The sequence below is a fragment of the Pteropus vampyrus genome, unplaced genomic scaffold, assembly GCF_000151845.1.
Source record: "Pteropus vampyrus isolate Shadow unplaced genomic scaffold, Pvam_2.0 Scaffold45, whole genome shotgun sequence".
NCBI lineage: Eukaryota > Metazoa > Chordata > Mammalia > Chiroptera > Pteropodidae > Pteropus > Pteropus vampyrus.
This window is the reverse complement of record NW_011888826.1, coordinates 5,229,466-5,241,486: the sequence shown is the minus strand read 5'-3', so window position 1 is coordinate 5,241,486 and position 12,021 is coordinate 5,229,466. Positions and strand designations below refer to the sequence as shown.

Here is a 12,021-nt window from a genome sequence, read left to right as displayed (position 1 = left end):
ATAATTAATTTTCAAGAAATAATACTAAAAAAAAGAAAATGAAACAAATGAACTTAACTGTATACAAAGTTGAAGGATTAACCACAGAGAAGAAATATTTTAATCAACTTCACAACATAGTAATTTGACTGTTTGTTGTCTCTGGTGAAATATATCCTAAGATGAAAATGAATTGCAAAAAAGTTATAAACTATTTTAGTAGAAATATTGTTAATAATTTTGATATTTTTACCTTTAAACTGTTTTATGTACACGTGCACTTAGATTTATATAGTTTTTATATAGTTAAATAAAGCAAATGAATAATATGTTAATGCTAAGATGAAGATTTTCACTATGAAAGAGATACAAAGCTAATATAAAATGAGTTAGGTAAAAGCCTTGTAATCTTACATTTGAATTGGAAATGCTATATGGAGTCATATACTTTTCTTTTAAAAGGGAGTGTTTTCTAGCTGTACCCTCTGAAAAGGCCTAGAAACAACTCTGTAGCAATGAGCTTGGAGGTTATGGTCTCTGAATACCACTTCACACTAAAAGGAGCGAGGGCTCCTTGGAGAAGTGGCTGAGTCTGTCTGGGGCAAGGAAGGTGCAGTATAAGCCTGGAATATACTGTCATACTGACAAGTAAGGAAAGTATCAAAAACTACTATAAATTGAATCAAAAAGACACAAGGGCCAGCGTTAGGAGTTGGCCAAAAAATGGGACAAATTGAGCATCAAAAAAGAATGACTGCCTTGGTTTTAAATGTATCAGAATTGTTAAAATCTCTGAATTTGTAATTACAAAAATGGCAGCTACCTTTGAAGTATACTAAGAGACCAACTCATTTTTCTGAAACTTGATAAATAGAGGTAAAGAATCAAGCAATTTTCCTGCCTGCCTTATACAAATTATACTTCAGGGTAACCACATCATAGATAAGTAAAATTGTTCTTTATTGATGAATTCTTGACAACAAACACAGAATAAATAATACAAATTTCAATCTCTAATGAATAATGGACCCATTTGTAGATACAAACTACAGCCCTGGGGTCAAATTTGACCTGACACTTGTTTTATAAGTAAAGTTTTATTGGGACACAGCCACGTGCATTTGGTTATGTATTGTGTGTGGTTCCTTCCTTTCCTGCTATAGCAGCAGAATTACAAAAGCAGAGTTGAATAGTTGTGACAGAGACCGTCTAGCTTGCAAAGTTGAAATATTTACTATCTGCTCTTCATAGAAAATGTTTGCCAATATCTGATGTAGACAGACTCTTCAATGGCTGCTAAAACGAGCAGGTGAAAAGCTGCTGAGAAATTTTATAATGGATGTATCAATATTGACATCACTAGAACCTCTTAATATGAAGGAAGTACATGTCTCTGAAACATTCTTATCAGAAAATCAAGGCAGAATCTGGCCAAGTCTTTTAATTATTTAAAGGAAATGGGATAGAGGAAAACCACTGAGGCGCATTCAGCAAAACTTACTATGTAGGAAAATGAAAATTGTTTTAGATTGAGATATATAATAGAGGTAGCAACTAAATGTAATATGAACTTTGGGTTTTGGTTTGAACAAACCAACTATAAAAACACATTGATGGAACAGAAAGAAATTGAACACTGTATACTTGATGACATTAAAGAATTATTAATTGTTTAGGTGTGATAATGATAGGTCATTTATAAAATGAATCTATCTTTAGAGATTCATACTAAAGTTTTTATGGATGAAGTATACGATGTCTAGAATTTTCTCAGTGATCCAGCAGGATTCTGGAGGGAGGTTATACACAAAACAAGAATGACCACGTTAACAATTGCAGAAGCTAGGTGTATGGTTCTTGGCAGTTTTCTATTTGTATATGCTTAGAAATTTCTACAATGGTACGTTTCTTAAGTTATTATTAGGAAATTCTGGGTATTAGCAAAGTAAATGCAGTTAACAGCATTGAAAAAAAAATGACATAAAATCAACAAGTCCTTGAGGAAGAATTGCAAACTGAATCATGACCTTCAGCGTGATGAGCCTTCTCATCTATTCAATGCATGTATATTGAGCGCTGAAGGTAGAAAGCTATAGTAAATACTTTCCATCCACAGAGGAGCAGCAAGGTTACTCTGGTTCTGACGGGAAGAAGAGTGGGGGGTTCTCAGACTGTAAGACTATTTCTCACTCTGATTATTTTTTTGAGATACTGTAAGTTTTCAACCAATAGATTGTTTAAACGTATAGAGATTAGATATAAATCTAAGAAGTGAAATTAAAAACCGTGAATCTAACATTTCAATAAGTAGTCTTTAAAATTAGTTTTTATTATGGAACAAAATTAATATTTTTTCCTGAATTTCCGCTTACCCCAGAATCACTGTTAAAAGCATTTTATGTACTAAATTCAAACTCTGTTATTTTTCCATTACTATAAATAAGACAAAAATCCCTTACATAGTCAGTTTTAGATATTTAGTATTGCCTTCTGAACAGTTCTTTCACATATAGGAAATTAAAAGTCAGAAGGATTTACTGGAGACAGGCTAGATGGAATAAGCGTTTCTTAAGAATCAGTTTTTCCTTTCAGAGTAGTTGTGAATACCAGATGAAGTAATACAAATAAAATGTATAGGACAGCGCTCAACAAATGAAACCATATTACTATATGTGCAGAATTTGTTAACCTCTAGGAGAAGAGGAAAATAATTTTGCTGTATTTTTCAACCTTTCATACTCTTTAATTCCATTGTTGGTCTTTTATTAGTTGATGCTTTAGTCTTCTACTTTCTAGTTAAAATGTATTATGATTCTTTATGACTTTTGTTATGTTTATTAATAATAATCCTTTGTATTTTGATTCCTAGGAAAATTAGAGGCTCTTTAAAAATATGTTCAAAATCAGTTATTTTTGAACCAGATGCAATTTCCCAGCCCATTATTAAGGTAAATTCATTTTGAAAATAGACATTCCTACTTCTTGTGTATATTTTCCTTTTGCTTATTTTGATGATATTTCTCTCTCAATTTTACCCAGATTCCTTTGAGAGATTGTATAAAAATAGGAAAACATGGAGAAAATGGAGCCAGTAGACACTTTGCAAAGTATGTCATTGTCACTAACTGTTTAATTTTACTTCTACCAAAAAATTATATGTATTTAATGACTTTTATCTGCATTTTAGGGCGAAATCTGGGGAGATTTCACTCAGTTTTAGTCAGGTAAGAAGCAGGTAGTAAATATTTTTTCCTAAGCTGAGGAGGGTGTGTGTGTGTGTGTGTGTGTGTGTGTGTGTGTGTTCAGCATGATTATTTGTAGAAATCTCAAAAGAAGACTGTTGGAATAGATGTTTAACTGCTTTTAAAATTTAATCATTGAGAAATACCTTTTTTGAAAGATAGGATCCCTAATGAGATCCTTGGTGTTTGTTAAGGGTGTGATACTGCAGGCTTGCGGTTTCATCCTCAGGAATCCTGGCAAGATTTGAGGGTTGAGATAAAAGGGCCGCAGTTCCCCCTTGTAGCCTCCTAGTCATTGAGAAGGTGGGAAGCCAGCAGCACGCCACTTAAATGGATCTCAGGTTGATTCGTGATGACAACCGAGGCAACAACTCGGGATGTGTGGTCTTGTATAATTCTGATGCTTGGGGTCATGACCTTTTATTCACTCCAGATTTATTCAGTACATTTATGCACCCAACACTGTGCTTAAATACTGATAATACAGAGGTAAATTAAAACATGCTTTTTCTCCTGTCATATTCTTAATTCTTCTGTAGATTTTTGAAATATAATAAAGGAGTGGAGATCATCTACCACTCACCTTCCTCATCTTTAAAATGAAAGGGTTAGAGGAGATCAGTGTTGCCTCAGCTGTCAGCTAGAGCCCTAGTTCCTTGAAGTGTTCAGGGGAAAGTCGTTGTTAACAACTAAATGAAGGAAAAGCTGTGGGAAACAAAGATACATGGATTTCTTTACTTGAGGGCTTGACTCAAAGCCTTAACATACAAAAGTGCATTGAGAGTCTCAAGGAGACGAATGATTAGAAGCAGAGAGTGCTCCCAATAGCGTCTGGATCACTGAACCCTTTCATTCGTGGAACACTTTTTAATGCAAATTGGAAATTATTTTATGAGAGCTGGGAGATATTAGATCAGGTGATTTTCTAGATCTGTCTTCCTTGATTCTATTAACGTCAAGGAAGAAAACATTTGACAGGCTATCTTTGACTTTGTATTGTTTTGATTGGCATATATGAAATGGTTATTGCCATCTATTATTTTGGAGAGGGGACACTGTTATTAACAATTCGGTCTGCACCTGTGCTTTCATCATTTCTATAGTATCATGTGCATCATGGATTTACTCTAGAAAGCCTGTATCTTTAAAGAAATAGGTACCTTTTTGGTTGGAAGTATGATTTTCATTGTAAAAAATATATATTTCAGTAAAATTTTAATAATTTTGGGCTTAGAAATAAAGCCCCCAAGTCCCTCCACCTATTTGTAAAATAGTTTGTAGAAGAGATCTTGTGTCAAACACTCAAAATCAACTTAACACCAAGGAGTGACTAGACACAAGCTACTCTTTCAAGTATTATTATAAGCTTCCTGGGTTAAGTGCACAACCATAAAATGTAACTTTTATGTTTTTTGATAACTTACTATGTCACAGTGTTTCAGAAATGCAGTAGCCCCCGCCTCATTCATGGGGGATATGTTCAAATGCCCCCGTGGATTGTATCAAATCCTGTGTATACTGTATTTTCCTATATCTACAGACCTTTTCACTTACAGGAAGCACCTTACAGCTTTTCTTTGGCATACTTAAATTGCCAGCATCACTACTCTTGTACTTTTGGGCCATTAGTCAGTAAAATAAAGATGACTTGAAGACAAATGCACGATACCGAGACAGTTGATCTGATAACGGAGGCGGCTACTAAGTGACTAATGGACAAGCAGCGTACACAGCATGGAGACGCTGGATGATGGGATGATTTGTGTCTGCGTGGTTTGGAGCAGGAGGGCATAAGATTTCATCACATTACTCAGAATAGTGTGCAATTTAAAACCTATGAATTGTTTATTTCTGGAATTTTCCATTTAATATTTTTGGACCAAAATTGACTGTAGGTAACTGAAACCACAGAAAGAGAAACTGTGGATAAGAATGGACTCCTGTACATTATGGTTCTTTAGGCTTCAGAGAGTTTTGCTTCCAAACCTTCTTTTGCTGATAGAATAAAGAGGGTGTGTGTTTGTGTGTGTTTAAATAATACTAGTTTTAATTCATGCATTTAATGAGTATTATATTCAAGGTTTGAGAGATATAGGGAAGAACAAAATATCTGAAGCCCCCCTCCCTGTGGACTTTACTTTTCAGTGGGGGCAACGGCTAATAAACAAATATCTTCTATAATGTCAGGTAGTGATAAATATCATGAAGAAAATGAAAACGGGACAAAAGGATAGAAAAATAAGGAATACCTGTGCTGCTTTAGATAGAAAGGTCTGAGAAGGTGCTACTTGAAGGCGTGAGGGAGCAGCTGTGATTATCATGAGCAGCAGTGCCCGTAGGTGCGGAGAGGGGCTGGGCAGAGGCCCTGAGGTGTGCGTATCCCTGGCAGGTGAAAGGCACAATGAGGGCGAGTGCGCCTGGGGCTGGAGAGTAAAGGATGAGAGCTAGGTAGGGAGAGCTAGCAGAGACCGAGTCTTGGGGAGCACAGAGCTAGAGTAAAACGCAAAAGAGGAAAACCACTGGAGAGCTAAAGGAGAGGGGACCCCAGTCTGATCTGTATGTATCTGTAAACCTCTTTGGAGTCTGGCAGAGAGTACGCTGTAAGGGGGCAAGAGCGGAACAAGGAGACCTTTCGGGGATGTTCAGAATCCAGGATAATAGCAACGAAAGGTGAGAGGTGGTTGGTGTCTATATATTCTGAAAAAAAACCTGAAAGATGCAAGAAGGAAAACCGTCAGGAATGACTCCAGCTAGGTGGGTAATAGTGCCCTTTATTGCGATAAAGAAGCGATAACTGTGATCTCCAAGAGGATAAGTCAGGCAGGCATGGAGAAGCATTCGTCTGGGCTTTACAGAAGCTGAAGCTAGAAAGATAAAGTGGGAGTTGGCAGTTACCAGGTACTTTTTAAGCCGAGGGCTGGAGGGTTTTCCCAGAGATGGAATGTGGACAGAGGTATGAGGACTAAGGTGCTGCAGCTCTCTGGGACATTAGAGGTTGCGAAGAGAGCAGGTCCAAAGGAAGACAGAAGGTTTAGCTGGTGAGATTGGGGAGAACCAGGAGCAGACGGCCAGGGAGCCGAGCGTGAAACTGCTTTAGAAAGAGCCATCGGCTCTGTCACGTGTTCTAAGAAACAGTCAAGGAGGCTCTGAGAATGGACTTCTGGATTTAGTGGCATGGAGATCTCGTGCATCTTTTATGGCCTTCTCAGGAGTGGTTTCAGTAACGTGGTGCCGATGAAAACCTGTCCGGGGCCCAAGAGAAAGTAAAATCAGCTCTTGCAAAAGCTTTGCCACAAAGAAGAACAGAGAAATGGCAAAGGAGGATGTGAGACTTTGGAGAGTTTTTGTTTATGGTTTGTTTCAAATGGGAGAAAGTGCAGTGTATAATCGTAGGAGCAGAGTTTTTGAATAGCTGATGGGTAAAGGGTGGGTTCACACTCTGTGCCCTAGTCGGGTGACTGGTCTTCGACAGCCCAGGCAGACCCTCCATCACATCAGGGGAGAAGGCAGGAATAAAGGTACAGGTGTGGGGAGCTTGTTGGCTCTGGCAGATGGTGTTGCTTGTTTGACGTAGTTACTAATACACAATGTAAGGACAGGTAACCACGTGCACGTGAAAATGCCGAGTGCCCAGATCACCTCTAGGGAAGAGAAATTTCTTTGTTATTGACTGTATTTCTTGCCACAGTGATTTGTTTCTCCCGTACCTTAAAAATCCGGCCCTTAGATTAGCTTCCTTCATCTGTCTACTTGGTTACGTGGTACAAATGATGACATAAAACATCTTAGATACTTTATTTATCTAGTAATGGTTGCTACCTTGTTGCCTTGATGAATCCCTTTTTAATTTAATATTTTAACATCAGAACCTTAAATCCATACTAATATTAATGCAATGCAAGTGCTTTTGGAAATAAAGATTATGTAACAATGTTTTAAATTCAGTTCATAATTTTCTAATATATAATAACTCATTAAGAAGTGAAATGAAAAATTTTGATTATTTTACAAGTATTGATTTGTCTTTCTCAGGTATATTTTATTAAGGAACACAACATTGTTGCACCATATAAAATAGAAAGAGTAAGTAAAGGTTTTCATTTATTCCCAGCAATTAATATAGTGATTTTGAGCAATAAGATTTTGTGACTCTATTAACATCTTTAATCAAATTATAACAACGGGTATTTAAACACTTGTTACCTAGCAGTTATAACAGAAGTGCCCATGGAAGTCCAAAAGATTTCAGTTAACTTTTTGAGTTAAAAAAAAAAAAGAAAAAAAGTCTCTAATTGGGAAAAAAGGCTTAAATTATTAGATTAAAAATTGAAATCATAATATGCATCATTTATGATTATTTACTGGATATTATTGAGGATATTTTTTAACGTTTGAGAAATACTTATCAACTATAAAATACCCGTATTTGAGAGCTCGATACAAATTTATGAATTCTCTTAATTGGGCAGGAGACATAGGTTGACTTGTTCTCCAGAGTTTACAGTGTTTTCCAGGTTTTCCAGGATTTGTCAGATAAGCATAGACATGACATTAAACCATTCTGTGTTTTATTTAGTTCTTTATGCTTCAGCTTAATGTCTAGCAAAGGGATAACTCGTACCAAAAGAGAGTTTTAACAGTATCTAGAGACAGGACTAGTGCTCCTTATGATGACACCACTGTGAATTAGGAAAAGTCGACCCCTCTGGGCAAACACAGTCCCACAGGCTGACTCTCAGTGCCAGTCACAGGCCAGCCTGCAGTTTCTCAGCCACAGCTTGTGGAACACACAGAATAACTTCCACGGCCTTGAGGTTTATGTACAAGAAACACTTGCATATGCTAGTTAGTCAGAAACCGTAAATACTTGAGACTTAATTAGTCTCAAATGGTGCTGTTGGCACTTGGAGAAGTATAGTTCTTCATTGTGTGCAGCTGTCTCTTATATTACAGCCTGTTCCCACCCACTCAGCGCCCCTGCTACACTGTACCCCTGTTGTTGTGTAGCACCTCCACACATTGACAAGCCCATGGGCTTGGTGGGACACCTCCTCCTCCACCAAGTGGAAGACCACCGTCGTGGGTGCTCTCCCTCTAAAGGCTCCCCTGACAGCCACCTGAAGTGCAACTTGAAAAATTATGTAAAAGGAACCGAAAACCAAAGGACTCTCAGATTTTAAAAAAGTGAGGGATAGTGACATCAGCGATGACAAGAGATGCATTTAATGAGTATTATATTCAAGGTTTGAGAGATATAGGGAAGAACAAAATATCTGAAGCCCCCCTCCCTGTGGACTTTACTTTTCAGTGGGGGCAACGGCTAATAAACAAATATCTTCTATAATGTCAGGTAGTGATAAATATCATGAAGAAAATGAAAACGGGACAAAAGGATAGAAAAATAAGGAATACCTGTGCTGCTTTAGATAGAAAGGTCTGAGAAGGTGCTACTTGAAGGCGTGAGGGAGCAGCTGTGATTATCATGAGCAGCAGTGCCTGTAGGTGCGGAGAGGGGCTGGGCAGAGGCCCTGAGGTGTGCGTATCCCTGGCAGGTGAAAGGCACAGTGAGGGCGAGTGCGCCTGGGGCTGGAGAGTAAAGGATGAGAGCTGGGTAGGGAGAGCTAGCAGAGACCGAGTCTTGGGGGCACGGAGCTAGAGTAAAACGCAAAAGAGGAAAACCACTGGAGAGCTGAAGGAGAGGGGACCCCAGTCTGATCTGTATGTATCTGTAAACCTCTTTGGAGTCTGGCAGAGAGTACGCTGCAAGGGGGCAAGAGCGGAACAAGGAGACCTTTCGGGGATGTTCAGAATCCAGGATAATAGCAACAAAAGGTGAGAGGTGGTTGGTGTCTATATATTCTGAAAAAAAACCTGAAAGATGCAAGAAGGAAAACCGTCAGGAATGACTCCAGCTAGGTGGGTAATAGTGCCCTTTATTGCGATAAAGAAGCGATAACTGTGATCTCCAAGAGGATAAGTCAGGCAGGCATGGAGAAGCATTCGTCTGGGCTTTACAGAAGCTGAAGCTAGAAAGATAAAGTGGGAGTTGGCAGTTCCCAGGTACTTTTTAAGCCGAGGGCTGGAGGGTTTTCCCAGAGATGGAATGTGGACAGAGGTATGAGGACTAAGGTGCTGCAGCTCTCTGGGACATTAGAGGTTGCGAAGAGAGCAGGTCCAAAGGAAGACAGAAGGTTTAGCTGGTGAGATTGGGGAGAACCAGGAGCAGACGGCCAGGGAGCCGAGCGTGAAACTGCTTTAGAAAGAGCCATCGGCTCTGTCACGTGTTCTAAGAAACAGTCAAGGAGGCTCTGAGAATGGACTTCTGGATTTAGTGGCATGGAGATCTCGTGCATCTTTTATGGCCTTCTCAGGAGTGGTTTCAGTAACGTGGTGCCGATGAAAACCTGTCCGGGGCCCAAGAGAAAGTAAAATCAGCTCTTGCAAAAGCTTTGCCACAAAGAAGAACAGAGAAATGGCAAAGGAGGATGTGAGACTTTGGAGAGTTTTTGTTTATGGTTTGTTTCAAATGGGAGAAAGTGCAGTGTATAATCGTAGGAGCAGAGTTTTTGAATAGCTGATGGGTAAAGGGTGGGTTCACACTCTGTGCCCTAGTCGGGTGACTGGTCTTCGACAGCCCAGGCAGACCCTCCATCACATCAGGGGAGAAGGCAGGAATAAAGGTACAGGTGTGGGGAGCTTGTTGGCTCTGGCAGATGGTGTTGCTTGTTTGACGTAGTTACTAATACACAATGTAAGGACAGGTAACCACGTGCACGTGAAAATGCCGAGTGCCCAGATCACCTCTAGGGAAGAGAAATTTCTTTGTTATTGACTGTATTTCTTGCCACAGTGATTTGTTTCTCCCGTACCTTAAAAATCCGGCCCTTAGATTAGCTTCCTTCATCTGTCTACTTGGTTACGTGGTACAAATGATGACATAAAACATCTTAGATACTTTATTTATCTAGTAATGGTTGCTACCTTGTTGCCTTGATGAATCCCTTTTTAATTTAATATTTTAACATCAGAACCTTAAATCCATACTAATATTAATGCAATGCAAGTGCTTTTGGAAATAAAGATTATGTAACAATGTTTTAAATTCAGTTCATAATTTTCTAATATATAATAACTCATTAAGAAGTGAAATGAAAAATTTTGATTATTTTACAAGTATTGATTTGTCTTTCTCAGGTATATTTTATTAAGGAACACAACATTGTTGCACCATATAAAATAGAAAGAGTAAGTAAAGGTTTTCATTTATTCCCAGCAATTAATATAGTGATTTTGAGCAATAAGATTTTGTGACTCTATTAACATCTTTAATCAAATTATAACAACGGGTATTTAAACACTTGTTACCTAGCAGTTATAACAGAAGTGCCCATGGAAGTCCAAAAGATTTCAGTTAACTTTTTGAGTTAAAAAAAAAAAAGAAAAAAAGTCTCTAATTGGGAAAAAAGGCTTAAATTATTAGATTAAAAATTGAAATCATAATATGCATCATTTATGATTATTTACTGGATATTATTGAGGATATTTTTTAACGTTTGAGAAATACTTATCAACTATAAAATACCCGTATTTGAGAGCTCGATACAAATTTATGAATTCTCTTAATTGGGCAGGAGACATAGGTTGACTTGTTCTCCAGAGTTTACAGTGTTTTCCAGGTTTTCCAGGATTTGTCAGATAAGCATAGACATGACATTAAACCATTCTGTGTTTTATTTAGTTCTTTATGCTTCAGCTTAATGTCTAGCAAAGGGATAACTCGTACCAAAAGAGAGTTTTAACAGGATCTAGAGACAGGACTAGTGCTCCTTATGATGACACCACTGTGAATTAGGAAAAGTCAACCCCTCTGGGCAAACACAGTCCCACAGGCTGACTCTCAGTGCCAGTCACAGGCCAGCCTGCAGTTTCTCAGCCACAGCTTGTGGAACACACAGAATAACTTCCACGGCCTTGAGGTTTATGTATAAGAAACACTTGCATATGCTAGTTAGTCAGAAACCGTAAATACTTGAGACTTAATTAGTCTCAAATGGTGCTGTTGGCACTTGGAGAAGTATAGTTCTTCATTGTGTGCAGCTGTCTCTTATATTACAGCCTGTTCCCACCCACTCAGCGCCCCTGCTACACTGTACCCCTGTTGTTGTGTAGCACCTCCACACATTGACAAGCCCATGGGCTTGGTGGGACACCTCCTCCTCCACCAAGTGGAAGACCACCGTCGTGGGTGCTCTCCCTCTAAAGGCTCCCCTGACAGCCACCTGAAGTGCAACTTGAAAAATTATGTAAAAGGAACCGAAAACCAAAGGACTCTCAGATTTTAAAAAAGTGAGGGATAGTGACATCAGCGATGACAAGAGTTGGCAGATTAGGAAACCCCAGACCCTTGTTCCTCCCGCAAAGACACCGATTCAACAATACACAGACCGATTCCTTTTGTGAGAAATTCGGAAGCTGATTAAGGTCCCATGCACCCCGGGTTACCATTAAATCTACCTCATCGAAGCTAGTAGAAAAATTTGTAGCATCCTTTTACCATAGTCCCGTCCTCAGCACAGTGCCACGTGGTTGGTTGGAGGGAAACTCCCAGGTTGCAAGTTCTCCCTGGGGAGGGGAAGACCATATGTCCAGCATTCCAGCATTTTGCAGCAGCTGCCTGAGGGACTGGCTTCTAGTTTGCTTGTCTTGGAGCACTGACAGGACCCAGCATAGTGCAGACGCCTGGGGACTGCTGAAAACGATAAAGAGCTGGGCATTGTGCAGCTGCTCCAGAGGACCTGAG

General features: G+C 39.0%; 1 protein-coding gene across 5 annotated transcripts in view; it reads left to right on the top strand.

Moving 5' to 3' along the window:
• The window catches only part of NSMAF (neutral sphingomyelinase activation associated factor), a 63,176-nt gene that overhangs the window by 19,436 nt on the left and 31,719 nt on the right, over positions 1-12,021 (top strand). For 4 of the 5 annotated variants that reach the window (XM_011359185.2, XM_023530063.1, XM_023530064.1 and 1 more), the window contains exons 3-6: positions 2,849-2,927; positions 3,019-3,086; positions 3,167-3,203; positions 7,254-7,304. In XM_011359185.2, the coding sequence (XP_011357487.2) occupies positions 2,849-2,927; positions 3,019-3,086; positions 3,167-3,203; positions 7,254-7,304 (235 nt within the window). Of the gene's footprint in view, positions 1-2,848; positions 2,928-3,018; positions 3,087-3,166; positions 3,204-7,253; positions 7,305-10,415; positions 10,467-12,021 lie in introns of all 5 variants that reach the window. The other variant, XM_023530061.1, reaches the window with a different exon arrangement.